The sequence below is a fragment of the Macrobrachium rosenbergii genome, chromosome 2, assembly GCF_040412425.1.
Source record: "Macrobrachium rosenbergii isolate ZJJX-2024 chromosome 2, ASM4041242v1, whole genome shotgun sequence".
NCBI lineage: Eukaryota > Metazoa > Arthropoda > Malacostraca > Decapoda > Palaemonidae > Macrobrachium > Macrobrachium rosenbergii.
This window is the reverse complement of record NC_089742.1, coordinates 49441771-49466770: the sequence shown is the minus strand read 5'-3', so window position 1 is coordinate 49466770 and position 25000 is coordinate 49441771. Positions and strand designations below refer to the sequence as shown.

The window sequence follows — 25000 nt, the reverse complement described above, 5'->3', positions numbered from 1 at the left end:
TTAGATAATGATGATCGATGTACCTGTCTCCGGGAGACTTCCTTTTCTCTCTCTCTCTCTCTCCTCCCGTCGTTAAAGGAAGGGGACATTTTCCCCTGATGAATTTTTTCTCTCCTCGCCCAGCCTTGCTCAAGTCTTGCACGAAATGTTAGCAGGAATGGTTGGAATTTTATGTAATAATTCTAAATATGATTTAAAATATAGAATGCTTTTATATTTTGGGATACTGGTATGTTTGGTTGCTATTGTTAGCAAGAATTGCTCGAGAATGCTTTTCATGTACTTTTCTGTTTTTGGATAATTTTTTTTATATAAATTTTGGGGTGATAATTTTGCTATAAAATGGGGTTGCTACTGTTAGCAAGAATTGCTCGAGAATGCTTTTTATGTAGTTCTGTATTTTGTGATAATTTTTTTTATATAAATTTTGGGGTGGATAATTTTTTATATATAAAATGGGGTTGCTACTGTTAGCAAGAATTGCTCGAGAATGCTTTTTATGCAGTTCTGTATTTGGGGGTTGTTGACGTTTAGCAAAACTGGTACGGATTTTACGTTATGAATCTCCAAAGCGATATAAGTATGGAATAATCTGCAGAATTGGTTGACAGTGCATGCGATGAATTTTCTTCATCTTAAAAGAGAATGTGTAGAAAAATTAGTAATCATTATGAAATAATTGTGATCCTCTGCATCGATTGCGAATAATTACTAGTTTTCGTTAGTTTTATATTTTGAAATATTTTACCATTTAGAATCGCTGATTTTTGTAGAATCATTGAAAACTTTATGATGGATTTTTCTCTAGGCTACGTTTGCAAACTTAAAATATTTTTCTCATAAAACTTATTAAAATATATGATAGCTTTCTCGTTGGTTTAGGTTTGCGAGCATGATGGAGAATTGGGTACGTTCATAATGACTAAAAAATCTAAATTCTGTGGATGGGAGTTAAACCTTCTAAAACACCCAGTCGAAGATTATGTAAATTTTCCACATGTTGAATTCAGTGTGACAGACCAATGTGTGTGTGTATGTATATGTATATATATATATATATATATATATATATATATATATATATATATATATATATATACATACTGTATGTCCGAATCTACATGTATGTATGAATGCATTTTTTAACATTAGATAACGTAACGCGTCTTTATACTTGTTTAAATACAGATATTAGTAGCTCAGACAGCACAGTGCCCAATCTTGCCCAGGCTCGAAGGAGAAACCAGAGGTGGAGAGTCAGAAAAATAAAAAAAAAATAAAAAAATATCATCCCAGACCTCTGAAGATCTGCGAAAGAGGCATGTTCAGTGTTAATAAGAATATTATTAATAGTTAACAAATAAGCGGTGTGCAAGTTGATCTTGATTTTTATATTTGCGGTTTATGTTTGTTTATAATTAACCGCTGCTTTGTAATTTATTATTTATTGCATTCTCCTTGTTTTCTCCTTTTCTCTTAAATGGCTTGGCGGGGTTGTGACGTAATAATAATAATATAATATAATAATAATAATAATAATAATAATAATAATAATAGGTAGCGGCATTCAATTTATATAGGGTTTTCTCTATTTTTCCGATAATTGATTTTTCTGGCAGAATGCAGTAACCTAGAATAATAATAATAATAATAATAATAATAATAATAATAATAATAATAATACAGAAGAAAGTGGAAACTACTTTCCTACACGTGGAAATAAAGTGTAAAGCTGAATTCTTGACTTGCTCGGTACACCACTTTCAACCAAAGCTGGTAACTTGATCCCATCTGCCGTAGCGGAATAGCCAAGTATCGTTCCGACGGGAGAGAGGAATTTAATGAATGTTTTAATCATCCCCTCAGGAAGGCTGGTGCCTGTAGAGTGCTTACCCTGTTTTGGCATGTAGCTGCGATGATTTCCCTCTTTTACTTTTCAGATTTAATCTAGGGTGTCTTCGTGCTTAGCTGTCCAACTTCTTTGATAATATGTTTTTGGTTCAGTTCTTTTCCCCCTCTCGTAAATCACCTCGTGATAATGAGAATTTCTTAATAATAATAATAATAATAATAATAATAATAATAATAATAATAATAACGATGATGATGATGATCTGATGATGATGGTGAATTTATTCAGAATCAAAATATTAACTGCAAGATTTTTGTTTATTTATTTTGTCGTAAACACACCTCTCAGGCCAGCCCCATTTTTCTCCTAGAAAGGGAAAATCGCTTAATAATAATAATAATAATAATAATAATAATAATAATAATAATAATAATAATAATAATAATAATAATAATAATATAATAATAATAATAATGGCGATGCTGACGTAGATGGTGAACCTATTCAGAACCCAAACCTTAACTGCAAGACTTTATTTATTTATTTTTTGAGACGAAATCGAGTTGGAAACGACGAGGGACGTTTTGCTCCGTCTAAATAACGTCGCGGTAACCAACCATTCCGATGTCCCTCGAAGCCTTCCCCGGACCCAAATCTGCAGGAAGTGTTCGAAACTCTGCTCCTAATGTCGTTGTTTGTGTGGAACTCTGTGTCTGTCTCGCTGCGAACCAACTACAGTAGCTTCCAGAAGTACTGCCTGGGGCTGTAAATTTACTACTTAGGGGGAGAGAGAGAGAGAGAGAGAGAGAGAGATGGGTAAGAAAAAGGAGGGAGATGGGGAGAGAGGGGAGGAAGAGAGAGAGAAAGTAAGAAGGGGAGGAGAGAGAGAGAGAGAGAGAGAGAGAGAGAGAGAGAGAAAGGGGGTGGGGGAAAAGGAGAGGGAGAGAGTTGGAAGCAAGAGAGAGAGAGAGAGAGAGAATGTTGGGAGGAGGAAGAGTGAGGAGGAGAGAGAGAGAGAGAGAGAGAGCGATAGGGTTAGAAGCATGAAAGAGAGAGAGAGAAAGAGAGAGAGAGAGAGAGATAGAGGCGGTTGGAAGCGGGACAAGATACGGGCTTGCTATGGGAGAAACGGGGGTTGGGCGGGGAGGGGGGGCGGGGAGTTGGGGGGAAGAGAGCATCCACTAAGCTTATTTGCTTAAAATTAATGGCATGTAATTACCCCCACTAAATTGGTATCCGGCGATTAAGGACTGTCGTAGGACCTTTATTTGTTCGAGTCTTTTGCTGACGCGCGCGTTATTTTAAACTTACTGCGCATTTGCGCGCGTTATTTTAAACTTACTGCGCGTTTGCGCGCGCTTTATGGCAAACTTCAAGAGCAATAAACAAGAAGGGGCGAGGGTTATATAAACGGAATTAATATGGTAGGATCGAAGTTACTACGGTTAATTGTGCCAGGAGAAATAAAGTTATTATTTAAGAGGGATTCTTGTTCCTTTTCATTTTCTAGTTTTCTGCAGAAGAAAACTATTGTGCTGGCTTTGTCTGTCCGTCCGCACTTTTTCTGTCCACCCGCAGATCTTAAAAACTACTGAGGCTAGAGGGCTGCAAATTAGTATGTTGATAATCCACCCCACTCATCAAACATACCAAATTGAAGCCCTGTAGCCACAGTAGTTTTTATTTTACTTAAGGCTAAAGATAGCTGTGGTTAAAGCTTCATGGGCCGCGGCTCATACAGCATTATACCTAGACCACCGAGAGATAGATCCAATTTCGGTAGCCTAGATTATACGGTGTAGCGGCTGTACAGAAAACTCGATTGCGCCGAAGAAGCTTCGTCACATTTTTACTTGTTTTTATTAAGTATAAAGATCTTCAGGCTTTTATCCATTATATAAAACAAACAGCAGCTTTCTTTCAGAAATCGTCCGCAGTGGAAAGATAGAGCGCAACCCATTACTCAAGAGTTTACAGGTTATTTTTTCTTAACATTGTCCGTGTATCATCAACACTCCCAACTTATCTTTTTCTTTTTTATCGGAGATACCGGATAATTCTCAATTAATCAATCAACTTTTTATATGTTTTTTTTTTTACCGGACCACCCTTTTGTGACGATGGCAGTCTGTTATTTGGAGGGAAATTGGGAAGGCATACATAATCACTCGGGAACGCGGGACGTAAAGTGAATTTTCCTAATTCATTGGCTGCGCGCATTGAATACTTCCAAATTACTTTTTATTGAAGCCACTTTCATTTTTTTTTCTGTTTTTTTTTCCGCTGGCTTTTTTTTTTTTTTTTAAGCCCGGGGTGGATGGACTCTACTTTTGTCTTTCCAGGTACATGTTTACCTGTTGGGCTACCTGTATGCCTGGTTTTATTTCGCGTTATTTTTGTTTTGTTTTTTGTATTATTTTGCTGTTAAGTTTTTGACTATTATTATTATTTATTATTATTATTATTATTATTATTATTGGCTGGCGTTGCTTTTTCCTATTATTATTTATTATTATTATTATTATTATTTATTATTATTATTATTATTATTATTATTATTATTATTATTATTGGTGTGGTTTTTCCTACTCACTGCTATTATTATTATTATTATTATTATTATTATTATTATTATTATTATTATTATTATTATTATTATTATTATTATTATTATTATTATTATTATTATAACGGACGAAACTATCATCCAATATATTTCTGTTGGCTGTTGTAAATTCAGAGACTCTAGTTTCAAATCTCCATTTTTATTTGTATCGCCAGCATTTTCTATAAATTCTGTTAAGTATCGAAATCCTTACAAAAAAAAAAAAAAATTCTTTCCTATTACCTTGAGAAGTGTATTCGGGAAGCGTAAAAAAAAATTCTCCCTTTTATTTTTTCACCAATAAACGGTTCCTTCCAAGAATAACAACGGCAAAAAAAACCATAGTCACTACCCTTCTTTTTTCTTTAGCGCCTGGATTAAAGTTGGACCTATTTTTGGGTTTCCTAAAAAAAAAACTTCTTTTGTAAACGAAAAAAATACGCAAAAGGCCTCGTCAGCACGTCGACTTTTTTTTTTTTTTTTTCGTTAAAAATAAACTTTTTTCACGGTCATTTGCTGCCCTGTGGACCAATACAAGTGCCTCATTATATCCACGTTCATTGCAGTGACGTCAGTGGCATCAGTCCTTGTTTGAGAACACAGTAGTTTTATCATATTAAACAGGGCGCTTTCGCAATCATGGTGCCACTTTATACACGTACACGGAAGCCTCATCAACAGCACATAATCCCTCTCTATTTACATTGCACCATTCTTTTAGACCTGATTTAAACAATGTTTTTGAGAAACTCGTCAGAGACGTGACGTCTGCTACTCTTGCAGACTCTTCTTGTGGGATCGATGTTGAACCTTCCCGTATCGTTAGATGTTTGTTAAGCGTTCCGAAAGCTTGTTAGATACGTAAGTTGGCATAATTAACCCTCCTTTTTTTCATATGGGTCACAAGGTTTAAATTTCGGTGCAGAAGTTGTATATCGACTGTGTTTTTTAAATATTTTTTATTTATGTTTAAAATTTATATTATTTATATTTAAGTTTAAAATTTATGTTTAAAATGTTTTTAATTGATATTTAGGATTTTCTAAGTTTGTATTTAAAATTTGTTAAAATCTATATTTAAAAATTTTAAAATTTATATTTAAATTTTTTTAATTTATATTTAAAATTTTAAAATTTATATGTAAAATATATAAAACTTATATTTAAAATTTTTAAAATTTATATTTGAAATGTTTAAAATTTATATTTAAAATTTTTAAAATTATATTTAAAACAGGGATTAAGTGACACTGTTCCACACAAACTCATCAGAACATACACTTACAATACGCTGAACGTTTGAGAAGGCTGGCTGAGAATGTGTGATGAAATTTATATTTAAAATTTTTTTAAATTTATATTTGAAATTTTTAAAATTTACATCTAAAATTTTTAAAATTTATATTTCAAACACGGATTAAGTGACACTGTTCCACACAAACTCGTCAAAACATACACTTACAATACGCTGAACGTTTGAGAAGGCTGACTGAGAATGTATGATGAAATTTGAATCAGGTGCAGAATTTTAAAGCGGCTGAATATATTCCAGCATGACACCATGAGGAGAACATTGTACATATAGGGCCATTCCCCACCCTGTTACGGTGCTTCGTGTCGATGTTAAAAGGAGATTAGCTATACGTCCTGCGGGAGTATTGACAGACATTCAGACAGAGACACATGGGTTAACGGTAAAGGCACAGCAGGGCCATGTGGCTCCTTTAGTCTCCTCTCTCAAATATCTTGCCTCTCCCATTCCTCCCTCCCATCTCTCTCTCTCTCCCTTGCCCTCACTCCAAGGCAACGTATCTACACACGTACGGGGACGTTTACGAAATATTTGAAGAAAGAATCATTGTTGGAGTAAGAGTTCTTTTGACCTTAATAGTGGGAGCAGAAGGGAATGATCTTCATTTGACGTAATTGCCTCGTTTTATGCTCCCAACTTGGTGTTCGAATGTGTGTGCATGGTTATGCGCATGTATAATACCGAAACGAACGCATCATAATATGTATTCATGTATGCTAAAAGACCTCCGTTTCATGCATGTATACTATCGACAAGAATACACGAGTCTTCGTGGCCATATCAACGAATTGATTACCATGTTAAATTTATGTTAACAAAACGAAAATACGATTGCCCATATGCTTTTCGAATAAACAGGTTCAAGTCATTGAAAATCGTACAGAACAGATTGCCTTCCTTTCGATATGAGTGCAGCATGGATATGAGGAAATTGCTTCCACATGGTCGAATGATTGTATGTAGCTCGACATCGCAGGAAGATTGGCAGTTGATGCTATTTGTTCGAGATAAAATCATCAGCACTTGTGTTTCATTGTAGAGGGTTATATATATATATATATATATATATATATATATATATATATATATATATACTTATATATTATTACTAGAAACAAGCTCTGATCTTCATAGTGTTTTTATTTTTTGTAGTGAGCGTTGTTTTCAGCCATGCCTCATCTCCTGTAGCCAAAGAGTAAAAGCTTCATTACAGTGCATTGCATCATAGTAAAATTGGGATAGAGTACCCCATTCGTCCCTAATGAAAACGTGGAATGCGAACCGGATCTCATTCCAATACAGCGTTACATCAGAACCGGGAAATTTGATGGGGAATAATGAGTTGGTTTTCCGACGGATTTTTTTTTTTTTTCCTTTTATGTCTCTGGGCAGTATTGGGAAGTCATATTTGCAAGTTGTTTGTTATGCCCTTCGTTCTTGTTATGTTGATTTTTCATTAACATATGGGCATTTATTTCGTTTAGGCTTTTGTTCTGAGTTGATAGCATTTCTTACGCTGGTTGTATGATTGTTTGTTAATAATAATAATAATAATAATAATAATAATAATAATAATAATAATAATAATAATAAAATACAGTAGCGTGAGTTTTTATCGGAAAACAAATCACAGTTATGTATATGTACATATGTTTAGATAAGACTGTACAGATTCCCTGAAAGCTATCTGTACAGTGTTATCTTTAAACATATGTACATATACATAACTGTGGATTTGTTTCTCCAGTAATAATAATAATAATAATAATAAAGACCATCTATTTCAAGGTGGAAGCACCTGTTTGTAATGCAATAATTAGCAATAATAACGGTGAATCAAAGCCCCAATGATGTAAGTGTAAAACATATATTTACAGTAAATATACGCAGCTTTGTATATTTAAATAGAAACTTTACACTTCCATCATCGTAGATTTGTTTCACCATTGTGGTGAATCTAGAAGTTATATGATTTTATAATTATATAATAATGATGGTGAGAACTGAATTTTTTTTGTATATTAGTTATATTTCTTTTGCTTCATGCGTAATAGTTCTGGTGGGAGTTTATGATGAAAGCTTCTGGGAAAAGTTTGCGTTTTCAACATAGTTATCGTCCCTTAGATTGAAATAGAAGGATTAGTCTTAGGAACCGACAATGAAAGATCAGTACGCATTTAAAAGAACAGATACATTATACCTCTGCGTGCGCAGACTCATTTTCTTTCTCTCTTCCCTTGTTCTGTCTTCGAGTCTTCCTTTCTCTCTTCCATTTTTCTTTCTTTCTTCGAGCCTTCTTTCTTTCCTTTTTCTTGCTTTCTTGGAGTCTCCTTTCTTTTTTCCTTTTTCTTGCTTTCTTCGAGCCTTCTTTCTATCTTCCCTTTTCCTTTCTTTCTTCGAGCCTTCTTTCTTTCATCCTTCCTGCTTTCTTGGAGCCTTCTTTCTTTCTTTCCTTTTTCTTGCTTTCTTCGAGCCTTCTTTCTCTCTTCCCTTTTCCTTGCTTTCTTCGAGACTGGATCAGGTAAGGGCACTGGGTTCCCCAGCCCACTGTCCTCCCCAATTAAAAGCAAAACCACTTTTCTTCCTGTATTTAGTGATGACAACGAGATCTCCTCTCACTGGTGAATGGGAGGACGCCCTCCGTACATGTAGTGGAGAATCTTATTTAGGTTTTGACACGATGGAGCCGTTTCGAGTGGGGAGGGGGGCGGGGTGTGGGAGGTAAGGGGCGAGGGGCAATCGATGGGAATCCAATCGCCGATAGAAATTGACAGGTAGCCGCGCGATGACGGATATTGACGGGGGATCCACACGATGGTGATGATGATGGTGACGGTGATCGACGAACGGAACTTCGGAAGGAGCTTAATGATATAAGGATTGCGTGTGGATACACACGTACACACGCACATACACATACACACACACATACACCAACATACGCACACGCACATACGTAGGTGGTCGCCAGCGATCAGGTTTTGCTAATGGTGTGTATGATGATGGCGGAGTTGCGGAGGGGTTAACATGGTGCCATATGGTGGATACACACACACACAAACGCACACACACATACACGCACATACACGTCTCTTAGGTAGGGCCTCCTCCGGGTTACAGGAACTTCATGTTACCTCTGGTGACTCAGTGCTAATAAAGAAAAACTCTATCTATCTGTCTGTCTATCTGTCTGTCTATCTATCTCTCTGTCTATCTTTCTCTCTGTCTATCTCTGTCTATCAATCCATCCGTCTGTCAGTATGTGTATATATGGTTAGGGTTCCCTATCACCTGTTCATTGTTTTCTCTCGCGCATTTACACTCGGTATCACCTGTTCAGTTCTTTGGAGTCAGGTTGTATCGCCTAATCATCTCTCTCTCTCTCTCTGTGCAATTAGGTTTAGATTGTTTATGAATTTTTGTATGATACCAAATTGTTACAACGGTATTCGACCTTGTTGCAAATATCCAGCAGATGCCTTGCATGCAATGGTCATCATTATTTCCCAATATAAAAAACCTTTCAGCTTTTATAATCCATTGCTCTGTAACGAGGAATCAGCCAATGGTTTCTTCGAGTGTAAAATCCCTACGCGAGGAACGACCCCGTTAATTAGAAAATATAACACGAAGTATCATTTCCGCGAGACTTCATGTCACTCGTAACGACCCTGAGCCCGCATCAAGGGAGCTTTATGAAAGGTTCTTTGCAGCGTCCCTTCGGCCCCTAGCTGCAACCCCTTTCATAACTTTTACTGTACCTCCATTCATGTTATCTTTCTTCCATCTTGCTATCCACCTTCTCCTAACAGTTATTGCATATAGTGCAACTGCGATGTTTTCCTCCTGTTACACCTTTCAAACCTACTTACTCTCAGTTTCCTTTCCAGCGCTGAATGACCTCATAGGTCCCAGTGCTTGGCCTTTGGACTAAATTCTATATTCCATTCAAGGGAGCTTTGTTGATCGTAGGGTCATTCAAGGTCCGTGACCCTGTCTTGTAAAGGTTCAAACTTCCCGGTGTAAGTAGCAGTGGGTCACACTGAGGCCTGAGAGAGTATGAGCTATTTGTCAAGAGCCTTGGTCATAAGCTTCAACTCTCGCGCTGCTGTTAGTTAATTACGACGCGGCGAAAATATTTTTTTCCTTTTAACTAAGTTTCAGTAACTTCCTGAACAATTTCGAAAGTCAACTATTGGTCCTTAGGGTTCGTTAAGATGTCAGTGAATAATTAGATGCCTGTTAGAAGCTTTTGAAACGGTTTTACATGCTTGTGGAAATGTGAATTTTTAGAGTTCAGTGTTCATGCTTGAACCACTTTTAGCGCTAAATTTATTCTTCTGTAGATTCATCAAATCAGTTACTTTCATTTCAACCCTTTTCTTAGCCAAGATTCTTCATGCTTTGGATGACCTTAAAGTGAAAATGATTGGCTGATTTTTGGTTGAAAGGCAAATTCACCTTTGTTCTCGTATTGTGATTAATTTTGAGTGCAAGTATCAAAATTAATTTCGTCCCCCATGCTTGAACTGACTGCGAATGGAAAGTGACTTGCGAGTTTTTATATGGTAGAACAAAATCACATTTGTCGATTCAGGATATACTGTATTGACCAAATTAGGTAGCAGATACGAAGGTCAGCGTGTATATACGCTTTGCCCATTGGGTAGGCGGAAGGTTTCTTGATGTTTCCAGGTAAAACTCCATAAAATGTTTATTGCTGCATATATTTATAATTCACCTTCGAAATCCTCTCCAATTCCGCCCACTCTAGTCCCTGAGGTGACTGTGGGCGTACTATCACTAGTAGCATTCGGACGAAATATGAAAAAACACTGGATAAATGGATATCATTTCCATGGAAAAACATCCATAATGCCTCCCTTTTCGTCTCTTCTATTTTCAGTTTTTCAGTTTTTCCGCAGCTTTCCCTTATCTCATGAGGAGTGAGGCCTTAAGGTAGGTTTTGCACGGCGCGATTAACGCTCAGCGATGATCGTTCATGGATTAACGATGATCGTCAAACGATTTTTAGAGCACTAATTCGCTATGTCAGTCGCTCAAAGCAAAAGAGCCAAATAAAAAAAAAAACAAGCAAATTAGCGCTCTAAAAATCGTTTGACGATCATTGTTAATCCGTGAACGATCATCGTCAATCCACGAACGATCATCGTTAATTCATGAGCGATCATCGTTAATCCATGAACGACCATCGTTAATCCGCGGACGATCATCGTTAATCCATGAACGATCATCGTTAATCCATGAAGGATCATCATTAATCCATGAATGATCATCGTTAATCCATGAACGATCATCGTTAATCCACGAACGATCATCGTTAACCCATGAACGACCATCGTTAATCCACGAACGATCATCGTTAATTCATAAGCGATCAACGTTAATCCATGAACGACCATCGTTAATCCATGAACGACCATCGTTAATCCATGAACGACCATCATTAATCCACGAACGATCATCATTAATCCATGAACGATCACTATTAGTCCATGAACGAAGATCGTTGAACGATAATCGCACCAAGCAAAACCTACCTTTGCTCCGTGAAAAAAAAAGCCCACCTGTAGAGCTTTCCGAAAGTTAGGCAGAGGATTATCGTCCGAACTTTTTATTGCTCCTTCAAGAAGTTGGGTGATTAATGGTATCCGGAAGTTTTGCATCTTGAATGCTTCGCGTCTTGCATTCTCTGCATTGTCCTTATTCTTTGCCTTAAATCTCCTTTTTTTTTTTTTTCTCGCGTGACCCACCGGATGCTGTTGTCAGCCATTCTGCCCTAAAATGGAAAACTACAGTATCTGCAGAATTTTCGAAATTGAGATATGCCAACTATTGGGCTCCTGAAACACTAATACACAAGTTACTGCAGTTTCTGAATGATTCTTCAATACCTTCCACGAGTATTTAGGGGATCTCGTTTGCAGTATCTGCAAAATCAGTAGTAAGGCAAGGGAGTATCTACCGTTTTTCTCAGTTCTGTATTTTTGCAGATACTGCAGTCTTCCATTTTATGTCAGTTATTGTCTTACGTATACAGTAAGTCTCATTGCTTAATGTATACATACGCAGTCTTCTTTTCTTCATATACCTGTACATAATTATTATATTATTATTAGTTGTTGATGCTACTCCAACTTTGTCTTTTCCGTCGCTGTATATGTAGTCTGTCATTTTGTGTAATCCCGAGCTGAAATAAAGTATGATGTCATTTTTATTATTCATAAAAATCTCATAATGACATGAGTCACTAAAATGGTGAAGAAATCCACAATGGTGTAAATGGAACCTGCTCGATTCTCCTTCTCAATCTGAGATTGAGATGGAGAATCGACCAGGTTCTCGAAAGCTCTCGTTTTGCATATATATAATCCTAATATATGTTTATCCTTGCGCCATTGTGGAGTCCTTCACCTTTATTGTTATTGAAAACGGGGACGAATGGATGAATGAAGGAATCAGTTAATCACACTGATACAGTATTAAACTATATTGATAGGTGGGACGAATGAATGAATGGATGAATGAATGACTCAGTTAATCACATTAATACGGTATTAAACTGTATTGATAAAGGGGACGAATGAATGAATGGATGAATGAATGACTCAGTTAATCACATTAATACGGTATTAAACTGTATTGATAAAGAGGACGAATGAATGAATGGATGGATGAATGAATCAGTTAATCACAGTAATACAGTATTAAACTATACTGATAACGGGGACGAATGAATGAATGGATGAATGAATGTATCAGTTAATCACAATGACACAGTATTAAACGGTATTGATAAAGGGGACGAATGAATGAGTGGATGAATCAGTTAAACACAGTAATACAGTATTAAACTATATTGATAACGGGGACGAATGAATGAATGGATGAATGAATGTATCAGTTAATCACAATGACACAGTATTAAACGGTATTGATAAAGGGGACGAATGAATGAATGGATGAATCAGTTAAATACAATAATACAGTATTCAACTATACTGATAACGGGGACGAATGAATGAATGAATGAATGAATGAATCGGTGTATCACAGTGATAAAGTATTAAACTATATAAGCAGGATTCTCAATGCGAACCCTAGAGTCCGCATCTGAAAGGCCGACCCGTGGTTGCTATGTACGCGGCGTACCCGGGCGTGCTTTCGCTGTTCAAGAAAGACTCATGATAGAGAGAGAGAGAGAGAGAGAGAGAGAGAGAGAGAGAGATGTTGCATAATTGAAAAGGACTTCGGCCAAAGCAACCAGAAGGTTTGAAGAAGCACATTAGGGAATGAAAGACCTTAAAGGGGAACGCACAGACGCACGCGGGGCACAGAGAGAGAGAGAGAGAGAGGGGGATAGGGGAAATGATGTCATGTCTAGTCTTCGTCTTGGGCGTCTCCTGTGACAACAAATGGCCCAAATAAACAAACGTCAGCGATGCTCCGGAGGGGATGTTGCTGCCGCTGATGCTGGATGACGTCTTTGTTAGTTAGACGAAGGGGTTCCCCGAAGGATGCTGTGCCCTGTGTATAATTAACTGAGGACACTATTTCACTCTCCAGCGACATGGCATCCTAAACAAGACCCGAAAATAATAGAAAAATATAAAAGACTCACTTTCCGGTTGTTGGCATGCATGGAGATGAGTTAGAGGTAACCCCACAATTTGTAGAGATGGCTACAGATAAACTTTTTAAAAGAGAGATATCAAAAGCTAGAGATAAACCCACAATCTGTAGAGATGAGCATTAAAAAGAGAAATGTCAAAAGTTAGAGGTAAACCTCCACAATCTGTAGAGATGAGCTTGTAAAAGAGAAATGTCAAAAGCTAGAGATAAACCCACAATCTGTAGAGATGGCTAGAGATGAGCGTTGTAAAAGAGAGATGTCAAAAGCTAGAGATAAACCCACAATCTGTAGAGATGAGCATTGTAAAAGAGAAATGTCAAAAGCTAGAGGATAAACCCCAATCTGTAGAGAGATGAGCTTGTAAAGAGAAATGTCAAAAGCTAGAGATAAACCCACAATCTGTAGAGATGGCTAGAGATGAGCATTGTAAAAGAGAGATATCAAAAGCTAGAGATAAACCCACAATCTGTAGAGATGAGCATTGTAAAAGAGAAATGTCAAAAGCTAGAGATAAACCCACAATCTGTAGAGATGAGCTTGTAAAAGAGAAATGTCAAAAGCTAGAGATAAACCCACAATCCGTAGAGATGGCTAGAGATGAGCATTGTAAAAGAGAGATGTCAAAAGCTACAGATAAACCCACAATCTGTAGAGATGAGCTTGTAAAAGAGAAATGTCAAAAGCTAGAGATAAACCCACAATCTGTAGAGATGGCTAGAGATGAGCATTGTAAAAGAGAGATGTCAAAAGCTAGAGATAAACCCACAATCTGTAGAGATGAGCTTGTAAAAGAGAAATGTCAAAAGCTAGAGATAAATCCACAATCTGTAGAGATGGTTAGAGATAAACTTTGTAAAAGAGAGATGTCAAAAGCTCGAGATAAACCCACAAGCTGTAGAGATGTAAAGAGATAAGCATTGTAAAAGAGATATCTAAAGCTAGAGATAAACCCACAATCCGTAGAGACGAACAGAGAAAAGCTATGCAAAACAGAAATACCATCTACCCCAGCATCACTGCATCGAAAAGACGTGGGGGTCACTTTCTAATGACCAGAGTTCGCCAGCATTCCTGTCCAAGAGACTCTACAGAAACAGGAGCGTGAGAAAACGAGAGATTCGACATCGCCGGAGACTTAACGAGCCGAAATGCTCGGGAATATCATTAGCAGGTGTGTGGCGGTAACCGACAGCCAGACTCAGTGTTGACGCGTGATTTATGAGGCTCGGTGAGAAGATCAGTATTTGAAAGAGTATAGTTGGGTTTTCGTTTTCTGGCCTAAAAGATTTTTTTTTTCCTTTTTCGTGGAAAGACGTGATGCTTTAGACATTCCTCATTTTTCTTAAGGGATGACCTTCGTGTGGTAGTTTATAATAAAAGACGTAGGACTGAAAATAGACAATTTATGATTGGTAACGGACAAAATAATCAGATGAATATTCCTTCTTTTTTCCCCTATCGGAACTTTGGTGTGGTCTTAGAAATAGGTACCCTCTTTGTAGATTAACACTTTGTATATATATATATATATATATATATATATATATATATATATATATTATATATATATATATATATATATATATATATATGTGTGTAAATATATGTATAGATATATTTATTTATTTATATATATTATATCTACACATACGAATATAAATAGATAGTTAGATAGTTACATAGACAGACAGATAGACAGATAAATATATTAAATCCAGATTTTGGCTGAGATTCTTCTTGTTTATATAAAACCCTCCTCAAGTCCTGTAATTAGATTATTCTTCAGAGTGGCGCCTGACTCTGACACATGTCGCCAAGTTAATCGCCGTCCTGGATTATGTTGTATTTTAATATGGCACTAAGCAGTGATGGCCGGTTGGGGATGAGGAGGGGGGAGTTTAGAGGGAAGGAGGGAGTAGGCATCTGTATGTCCCTACCTTACCCACCTTCCATTCAAAACGAAATAAATCATAGAAATATGCGGTTTATTTAGGGCATCGCTGCATAGGGGAGGAGGGAGAGGTTTGGGAGAGGAAGTAATGAAGGAGGAGGAGGAGGAGGAGGGGGCCAGAGGGAGGGAGGAGAGGAGTAGGAATCTGTATGTCCCTTCCTTACCCCTTCCATTCAAAACGAAATGAATCGTAGAAATATGCGGTTTATTTAGGGGCATCGCTGCATACGTAGGGGAGGAAGGAGAGGAAATAATGAAGGAGGAGGAGGAGGGGTTAGAGGGAGGTGGTGGGGGGAGCTCTGCCATCGTCTTTCGTATGCAAATGCCCCTCAACTTGCTGATGAATATGTAGGCTGCGCGCGTGGTTCATTGTTTATTCAGTGGAGCTTCGTACTGAGTAAAAGGAAACCGAATTAGAACAGAGTGGCCCCCACAACAACAACAACAACAACAACTGCAAGTTCGTAGGAGACGTTGACTCGTGTTATTAGGTGGCTGCTTGGCTTTGCTTGGCTTTGCTTGGAGCCTCTCTGTCCGTGTAAAAGACGGGCAAGCAACTGGTCGTCTTTTTGACCGAGTCTCTCTCTCTCTCTCTCTCTCTCTCTCTCTCTTTTCTGTATATATCTGTTCTTCCTTCTTTCTTGTATTCTCCGTTCTCATAACATTTGCATTACGGAAATCTCATTCATCCTCTCTCTCTCATTCATCCTTCTCTTTCTCATTCATCCTTCCTTTTCTTGTATTCATTCTCATAACATTTTGCATTGCGGGAAATCCTCTCTCTCTATCCATTCTCATATGGGTGACAGCAACGACCTGCTAAGACAGAGTACATTACAGAGGGATGGCTAAGCCTAGGATTGATATTATAAAGTACGTTATTCAAATCTGGATGACTACGACGCAGCGGATGAGGTTAGGATGACCCAAGGAGGATGAATCCACCCTCCTTGGGATGACCAGTCGTTAGAGTTAAGGATGAGGCTTATCCGTGCATGCCTTGAAACCGCTGTCTTGTGTCTTATCTTTTCCTCGCGGTATTTCAGGTATTCAAACAAGTAAAAAATACGCAGAACAATCGAGTTTTCTGCACAGCGCATAATCAAGGCCACCGAAATTAGATCTATCTTTAGGTGGTTTCGGTATAATGCTGTATGAGCCGCGGCCCATGAAACTTTAACCACGGGCCGGTGGTGGCCTGGCCTATATCGTTGCCAGATGCACGATTATGGCTGTCATTAACCTTGAATAAAATAAAATCTACTGAGGCTAGAGGGCTGTAATTTGGCAGGTCTGATGATTGGAGGCTGGATGATCAACATACCAACTCTGCAGCCCTCTAGCCTCAGTAGTTTTTTAAGATCTGAGGGCGGATGGAAGAAGTGCGGACAGAAATAAGTGCGGACAAACGGAGAAAGCCGGCACAACAGTTTCTTTCTGAAACCAAAAGTGACAAATCAGTCACATTTCAACCAAGCGAGGATATCAGTGGTTGCAATACTCACCTGCTGCAGGAGAAACCCTTCCTGTGCATCTGGAATCTGGTTTAGATGGGCCTTCCGATATCTTTGGGTTTGCCTTCATTGTTTTGTTGTTTTGGGATGAGTTACACACACACACACACGCACACATATATATATATGTGTGTGTGTGTCGAGAAGTTAAGAGGGCATTGTGGTTATTACAATTACAAACGGATCTGGTAAAACTGAACAGCAGATTCTACTGTATATATGTATATACAGTACATATACGTGTACACACACATATTCCTACATACATTTTATATGTATATATACATTTATATATTTATATATTTCTAAATATATTGTTATATATATATATATATATATATATATATATATATATATATATATATATAAAATGTTTGACATCTATCTGTATCATTGTAATGATCTGCTTCTCACTATATGTATCATCTCCTCATCATCAATCTCCCTAATTCCCCACCTGCCTCCCTCTCTCTCTCTCTCTCTCTCTCTCTCTCTCTCTCTCTCTCTCTCTCTCTCTCTCTCTCTCTCTCTCTCTCTCATAATTTGATTGTTCCAAATTCATCAAAGAGCCCGAAGCGCTGTGACAACCAGACACTCACGCACCCGTTCACCCACGCGCCCAGAATGGAGAGAGAGAGAGAAAGAAAGTCCGAAAAGTACGAATGATCACTAACGGTTGCAGACGTGTAAGAAACTGGAATAAAAAATGAGTTAACACTTTCTTCCGTGTAGGAAAATATCAGGTGATAAAGAAATGTTAAAGGTCTACTAGTCGTGCGATGTTACGTTTGTTTATTTTTTTGTGTTTTATTGTAATTGTCTGTCTCCCTCTGTCTGTTATACTATGTATTTTAAGATTGTATAGTTGTGTTTCGCTGATGTTTATGAAGGCTTTGCTATGGCACAAAGAGGAGTTCATTAGCTTTAGGAGATAACTAATTACGATCGTCTTTTTTTTTTTTTTGGACGGAGATTACCTCCTCATGTGTACATGCTCTGGGGCATTGTATACTGTCTCGGTAATTATATCCAGGGTGTAGTGAAAGACGAACACCTAGACTCATTTCAATTATAAATTCAGCTCATCTTCAATTTATAGAGTTTCTTCGCCGTTTTATTCAAACAGCCATTCATTTTCAGCATTTTGGAAACACAGAGGATGATAGTGAATACCTGATCAGTAGGGTAATGGAGAGAGGAATAGTGTCGTAAATATTGATCATGTGCGTGTTAATTAACGCATATCTTTTGGGGATCAACATTTCTTGTAATTTCCTTCGCTGGCTCTCTCCTATTACCTATGTGCAAGTCACACACACACACAGACACTCGGGGAGCTAAGGATTGTTGAAATTCCAACAGTGATATTCAGCAAGAGAGATTTGGGTTATAATGAAACATCCTTTCATGGCGTGCAGACCGTGTCTGCTTAAATGGGAGCTATCTTAGGAATTGCGAGAAAGTAGAGGTATGAGTGGATCAATTTTAGTTTTCTGCAAAAGAAAACTATTGTGCCGGCTTTGTCTGTCCGTCCGCACTTTTTCTCTCCGCCCTCAGATCTTAAAAACTACTGAGGCTAGAGGGCTGCAAATTGGTATGTTGATCATCCACCCTCCAATTATCAAACATACCAAATTGCAGCCCTCTAGCCTCAGTACTTTAATTTTATTTAAGGTTAAAATTAATCATAATCGTGCATTTGGCAATGATATAGGACAAGCCAGCACCGGGCCGTGGTTTTAAGTTTCATGGGTCGCGGCTCATACAGCATTATACCGAGACCACCGAAAGATAGATCTATTTTTGGTGGCATTGATTATACGCAGTAGCGGCTGTATAGAAAACTCGATTGCGCCGAAGAAACTTCGAAGCATTTTTTTCTTGTTTTTTTTATGGTAAATGAGGCAAAATGAGCAGAGAATAGACAGACACAAGGGAGGTGAATGTGACGGAGAACTTTAAATGGAAACGGTAAAAGGAAAATTCTTCATTCAAAATGATAAGTCATTCCTATGAAAGAAGCCTAAAATGTCATTCATTTGCAAAAACAGATCTCACGGAGTAGAACGTCCATATGCCAAGGAAAGCAACATAAGAAACTGACAAGTAATGACGAATCAACAATATATATATATATATATATATATATATATATATATATATATATATATATATATATATATGTATATATATAGATATATTTATATATATAATTTATATATGTATATATATAGATATATTTATATATATAATTTATATATGTATATATATATATATATATATATATATATATATATATATATATATATATATATATATATATATTATATATATATATATATATACGTTGTTGATTCAACAACAACGTATTCTTTCAGCACTTAAACCTGTTGTGAACGACTTCAAGAGCTAGGTATTACGCCACAGCAGCTACTGAAACCAAATACGTAAATGCTGATGCTCTGCAAAGCAAGTAGCACGCACTGATTCTGGTTATTGGTGTACTGGGGCGCTGTCTAAAACGGTTTTAGATCAGCAGTGTGAAATGACTAATGAGCAAATAAGTAATGAAGTTTGAGAAGTGACTTATAAGCCTTTAAAGATAGGTGCAATAATATATAAAAAAAACTGGGATGTTTTGTCAAAGTCTCTCTCTCTCTCTCTCTCTCTCTCTCTCTCTCTCTCTCTCTCTCTCTCTCTCTCTCTCTCTCTCTGTCTCTCTCTCTCTCGTATTCTCGGTTTATTTTTTAAAAATGTAATGCTGGTGTTCTCTCTCTCTCTCTCTCTCTCTCTCTCTCTCTCTCTCTCTCTCTCTCTAATAAGGGATACAATTAAAAGAATTATACTGTTTGATTCTCTCTCTCTCTCTTTTGATATAAGTGATGTATATAATATTTAAAAATTACACTGTTTGGTCTCTCTCTCTCTCTCTCTCTCTCTCTCTCTCTCTCTCTCTCTCTCTCTCTCTCTCTCTCTCGGAAAGGTGGTGAAACTTGAGATACGTAAAAGTATAGGCCTTTTGGCTGACTTTCTTTGAAAGGAAAGTTCGGAATATTGGTTGGTTGGATCGACATTATAGTCCAACACCGCAGTCTTGCGGCTTTTTTTCGGATCTGGCCGGGCTAAGGTTACATGGAAGCTTAGCATCTTCGAGGCTTTCTTATGGAAAGACGCTCTGAAAATCTCTTCTCTCGATTCTTTTGTTTCTGTTGCTTGTTCCATTTCTCTTTGTTTCTTTTAGTGGTCAGAGGCAGTAAATAGAAATTGAGGATGCTCCTTCTCTTTTATTAAAGGGCATTATTTATTATTATTATTATTATTATTATTATTATTATTATTATTATTATTATTATTATTATTATTATGGGAGAAACAAATGCACAGTTATGTATTGGTGCGTATATTTAAAACATCTCAAAGTTGAGGCGACGGTCACAAGACAATGTATATCACCTTTTATGATATCTCTCTCTCTCTCTCTCTCTCTCTCTCTCTCTCTCTCTCTCTCTCTCTCTCTCTCTCTCTCTCTCTCTTATGTATGACCACTGTGTTAATCGATTTCATATAAATTCAAATATCTCGTCTTTCAATTAACATGCAGATCGTAAAGTCTCTCTCTCTCTCTCTCTCTCTCTCTCTCTCTCTCTCTCTCTCTCTCTCTCTAGGCTTATAACAGCACAGATCATCACAAATATGTTGCAGAATGCTGCAGATATCGGGTAGTCGAGATGACTGGGCCAAGGTCTGAAAGTGCAAAGGAACATCACGAGGCTTCCTTCTGAAGGCTAGAAAAATTTAAAGGACCATTGGTCTGTTGAAGAAGAAGAAGAAGAGAAGTATTAAAAACGCGTGATAGCGCACAGTGAATACATAATACAGATACATGTTATGTATTCATAGTGAATACATAATATGATCACTGCAAAAGAGAATCTTAGCTTGTGGATGTTCGGAGGTGCAGTGGGACACGACCTTAGGTCAGCTGTTCGAAGGAATATAGAAATTGAATTGTTTCGAAGGAGGTTCCATAACTCATGTGTTTGAGGTAACTTTAGCAACAAATAGGTGAGAAGACGTCCATGTATGTGTGTAAAAACGAATGTAGCCTATATCCTTGCTGTCGGGTGAGTGTGTTGATCAGTTGTTCTTAACCTTTTTATTACCACGCCCCCTCTAAGAGTCGGTCCTTCCCTCCGCTCCCCCCCTGCATCTATGAGTAAAATTCCTTCCCAGATTTAATGGAAGACGAAAAAAAAAAAAAAAAAGAGAAAGAGAAGGGGTGTCTTTATTCTCTTGGGGATGAATTAGCGAGATACTTGACGCTGCTTCTTAGCGACTCCTGTTAAGAGAATAACGAATATAATTAGAGAATTTTGAATTTTTCCCTAGGGCTCGCGCCCCACTTGGATATCGCTGACCGCCCCCCCCCCATCTAGTGGGGCGCCCCCTCAGACCGGCTAATGAAGAATGAGAAGAATTTATTTCTAGTGATAGAAATTCATTTCTCGTCATAATGTGGTTCGGATTCTGCAATAAACTGTAGGTCCCGTTGCTAGGTAATCAGTTGGTTCTTAGCCACGTAAAATAAATCCAATCCTTCGGGCCAGCCCTAGGAGAGCTGTTAATCAGCTCAGTGGTCTGGTTAAACTAAGATATACTTACTTCTCCCCCAGGTGTAGAGTGAACGATTCACAGGCTTCTGAAGAAAGCCAACCAAACAAGAAGAATTATTCAAGCCCCGTTATTCAGAAACATCATCCCGTGGGAAAGGCTGGCGTGCTCAAGCTTTTCTATCGTGGCGAAGTCTACGATAATCTCATTTCGCTTCCTGTTGTCAATTGAGAGAAAGCTGAATCATTTCTTTGTAGTCTTGGCTGTTTTTCTCTGGACAGACATACTGGAGTATCAGTTTGATTGCCATGGGCGCGTAAGATAACTTTTTCGCTTCCCAGAGCAAGTAGCCCAGTTCCTAGGTCCACAGAAGAAGAAGAAGAAGAAAAAGAAGGAAAAGAAGAACAGGGAGAAGAATGAGAAGAAGAAAAGTAGTAAAAACACCTAGATAGCGCATACCTCCGCCAATATCAGCGCCTTGTAAGGATATATTTCTATCGATTAGAATCCAGACGAAATCTTAGGAGTTAAGAGGACACATAACAGTCAGGGTTTCTCTGCAGGGTTTAATAGTAAATATTATAATTAAAATCTCTGGTAACAATGCTTGGGATTATAGTTCCTTCAGCACTGAACACAGCAATTCGCTCCCAAAATGGTTTTTCTTAAGTAAAAAGTTACATTCGTATCTCCCAGAAATCTCGCAGAAATCCACGCGTAACCTTTCGAGTAATACTTCTAACTAACAAAGACAAGGACAAACCAGTCTAAGAGCATAACCCTCTAGGCGGAGGTAATAACTGTACAGCTCTCAGTTCTTTTCTACTGAATGAACCCCGATATCTTCTCTCTCTCTCTCTCTCTCTCGTACTCTGAAGCTGGGCGTAAATTTGGGTTTTCTGTTTGTGTCAGTCATGCGGCGTCCGTTTGTCCTCCATCATCATCATCATCTCAGTTGTTGGTGCTGTTTGTTGGAGCTGTTTGCCGTGCCAAGGCTGTGTTTGTTTAGCCCTGACAACGGGTTTCGCCGGAGTGACATTATCGTGGCCTTGCCACGCTTCGGAACCTGGTCTTTGCGGAGGGCGCGCGTCTCGTGTTTGTATTCATTACTGTCCCGGGGTGGGACGAGGGAAGGCCTGCCTCGCCCTGGTCTCCTGCAGGATTTTCCTAGATTAGGGACGTCCTTGAACTTCCTGCAGGACTCTGGTTGAAGAGAAGTCCTCGTGCTTCTTGCAGGACCTATACGTTGCAAAGAAGTCCTCGTGCTTCTTGCAGGACTTTCGTAGGTTAGGGAAGTTCTTGCGCTTCCTGCAGGACTTTCTTTGAGGAGAAGTCCTAGTGCTTCTTGCAGGGCCTACGTTGTAAAGAAGTCCTCGTGCTGCTTGCAGGACTTTCGTAGATTAGGGAAGTTCTTGCGCTTTCTGCAGGACTTTCATAGGTTAGGAAGTCCTTGCACTTCTTGCAGGATCTTTGTAGATTAGGGAAGTCCTTGCACCTCCTGCAGGACTTTGGTTGAAGAGAAGTCCTCGTGCTTCTTGCAGGACTTTCGTAGGTTAGGGGAATTCTTGCGCTTCTTGCAGGACTTTCATAGGTTAGGAAGTTCTTGCACCTCCTGCAGGACTTTCATAGATTTGGGAAGTCCTTGCACCTCCTGCTGGATTTTCATAGATTTGGGAAGTCCTTACACCTCCTGCAGGACTTTGGTACATTAGGGAAGTCCTTGCCCCTCCTGTAGGACTTTCATTGGAGAGAAGTCCTCTTGCTTCTTGCTGGGCTTCTGTATCTTAGGAAAGTCCTTGCACCTCCTGCAGGACTTTTGTAGTTGAGGAACGTTCTTGCACCTCCTGCAGGACCTTCGTAATTTAGGGAAGTCCTAGAACCTCCTACAGAACTATCACAGATTAGGGAGTCCTTACGCTTCCTACAGGACTTTCGTTGGCTTGCAGACTGGAAGAAGAAAATAAGACTTGGCGTTTAAATTAATTAGAAGAAATAATTATTACGCATCGAAAACTACAGATGTAGTAAAAACGATGGCAGAGCGTGTGATTGAATATCTTGTACGGGAGCGCTGTCTGAGAGTCTCAAATTTACAGACTAATTGGAATGTATGTTTCTCTCTCTCTCTCTCTCTCTCTCTCTCTCTCTCTCTCAGCCGAAGATATGCTGCATCTGTGCTTGCAAGTCACAGTTCCGTTACCAGTGAATGACGAAACTGGGTTCCGACACCGGTACTGCGTCTGCAAATACCACTTTTTATTACGTTCTTGTAAAAAAATTCATTGCGACTCGAGGATATAGTTTACCCATATTTGTAGACTTACCGAAGCACGCTCTGTAATATAATTTGAGAACGTGCTTCATAATATCATCTCCTGCTCCGTCATTGAGATGTAGAGCAACTTTGCTGCTGTGGAGAGAGATTTTATAATAATCTCGCCTTGTGGGTGATACGCAGAAGATATTCCCCCAGTCATTCGATTGGTAATGCCAATCCACTGAGCTATGGAGCGCTTGCTGCGCAAATTTTCCTATTCTATTTTTTTTATTCTGGGTCTAGCGGACGCTAGAAAATTAACGTAATTCAAGTGGCGAATAAGGTTTTGCTACACCACAGTTAGCCAGGTGCGCGAAAGATTGCCAACTGTAAATTTAGGTCCCAATTACCGTCAGTTATGCATAGCACGGATAGCTGGGATTGGGTTACTTGCTTCCTTAGAATACTTGATGCTGGAAATGTAAAGATGAATGCAGATTATTTGAGAATCGCTTAAGATATGCAAAGTTGTAAACGCAGTAAGCTTGTTTTCTGATGGTTCTACTCTGTGTGTGACTGGAATTGTTTTCATTGCGATTTTCAGTAAGTTGACTGATAGGATGGATTAGCCTCCATCTTGCCTTAATAGGAAATGTTGAATTGCAATACGTATGTGTATATATACAAATATATTTATATACATATGTATATATTTAAAAATAATATATATATTATATGTGTATGCAGGCTCTTATGTATATATGTATGCATGCATACACATATATGTATGTATATTGTATGCATATATACATATATATGTATATATATATATATGTATGTATATATATATATATATATATATATATATATATATATATGTATGTATATAGGCTATATATGCATACTAAGAACTTACTTGTCAAAAGACTCTTACTGTAGCCATACATACGAATGACCATCCGCGTATATCAGCTATACAATTTTTAGGCAGACAAACACGTTACAACAACATTACGACGCCACAGTTTGCATTACCAAACTCTGAAAGGGCTTCGGCGTAAGGAAAAAACTTTTTTTTTTTTACACAGACACACGTTTGTTATTTAATCAGCCTTGAGGAGCCGAAGTTCATGTAACAGTGGGCCTTCTGACAAAAATCCTTTTTTTGGTAACGATTACATCAGCGAAGTGGAAATCCGAACTAACCCAGAACCCGTGTGAGAGCCTCGCTCGCTTGCGCTGCC

General features: G+C 38.1%; 2 protein-coding genes across 5 annotated transcripts in view; both read left to right on the top strand.

Annotated features, from left to right (window-relative positions):
- The window catches only part of LOC136846503 (micronuclear linker histone polyprotein-like), a 625416-nt gene that overhangs the window by 77054 nt on the left and 523362 nt on the right, over positions 1 to 25000 (top strand). The gene's annotated exons all lie outside the window — the stretch shown is intronic.
- On the top strand, positions 13831 to 14337 carry LOC136843007 (uncharacterized). The gene has a single exon (XM_067111000.1). It carries the CDS (start codon positions 13831 to 13833, stop codon positions 14335 to 14337), a length of 507 nt encoding a protein of 168 aa, XP_066967101.1.

Coding starts and splice junctions, on each gene's coding strand:
- LOC136843007 (XM_067111000.1), top strand. CDS start 13,831: ATGGCTAGAGATGAGCATTGTAAAAGAGAGATATCAAAAGCTAGAGAT.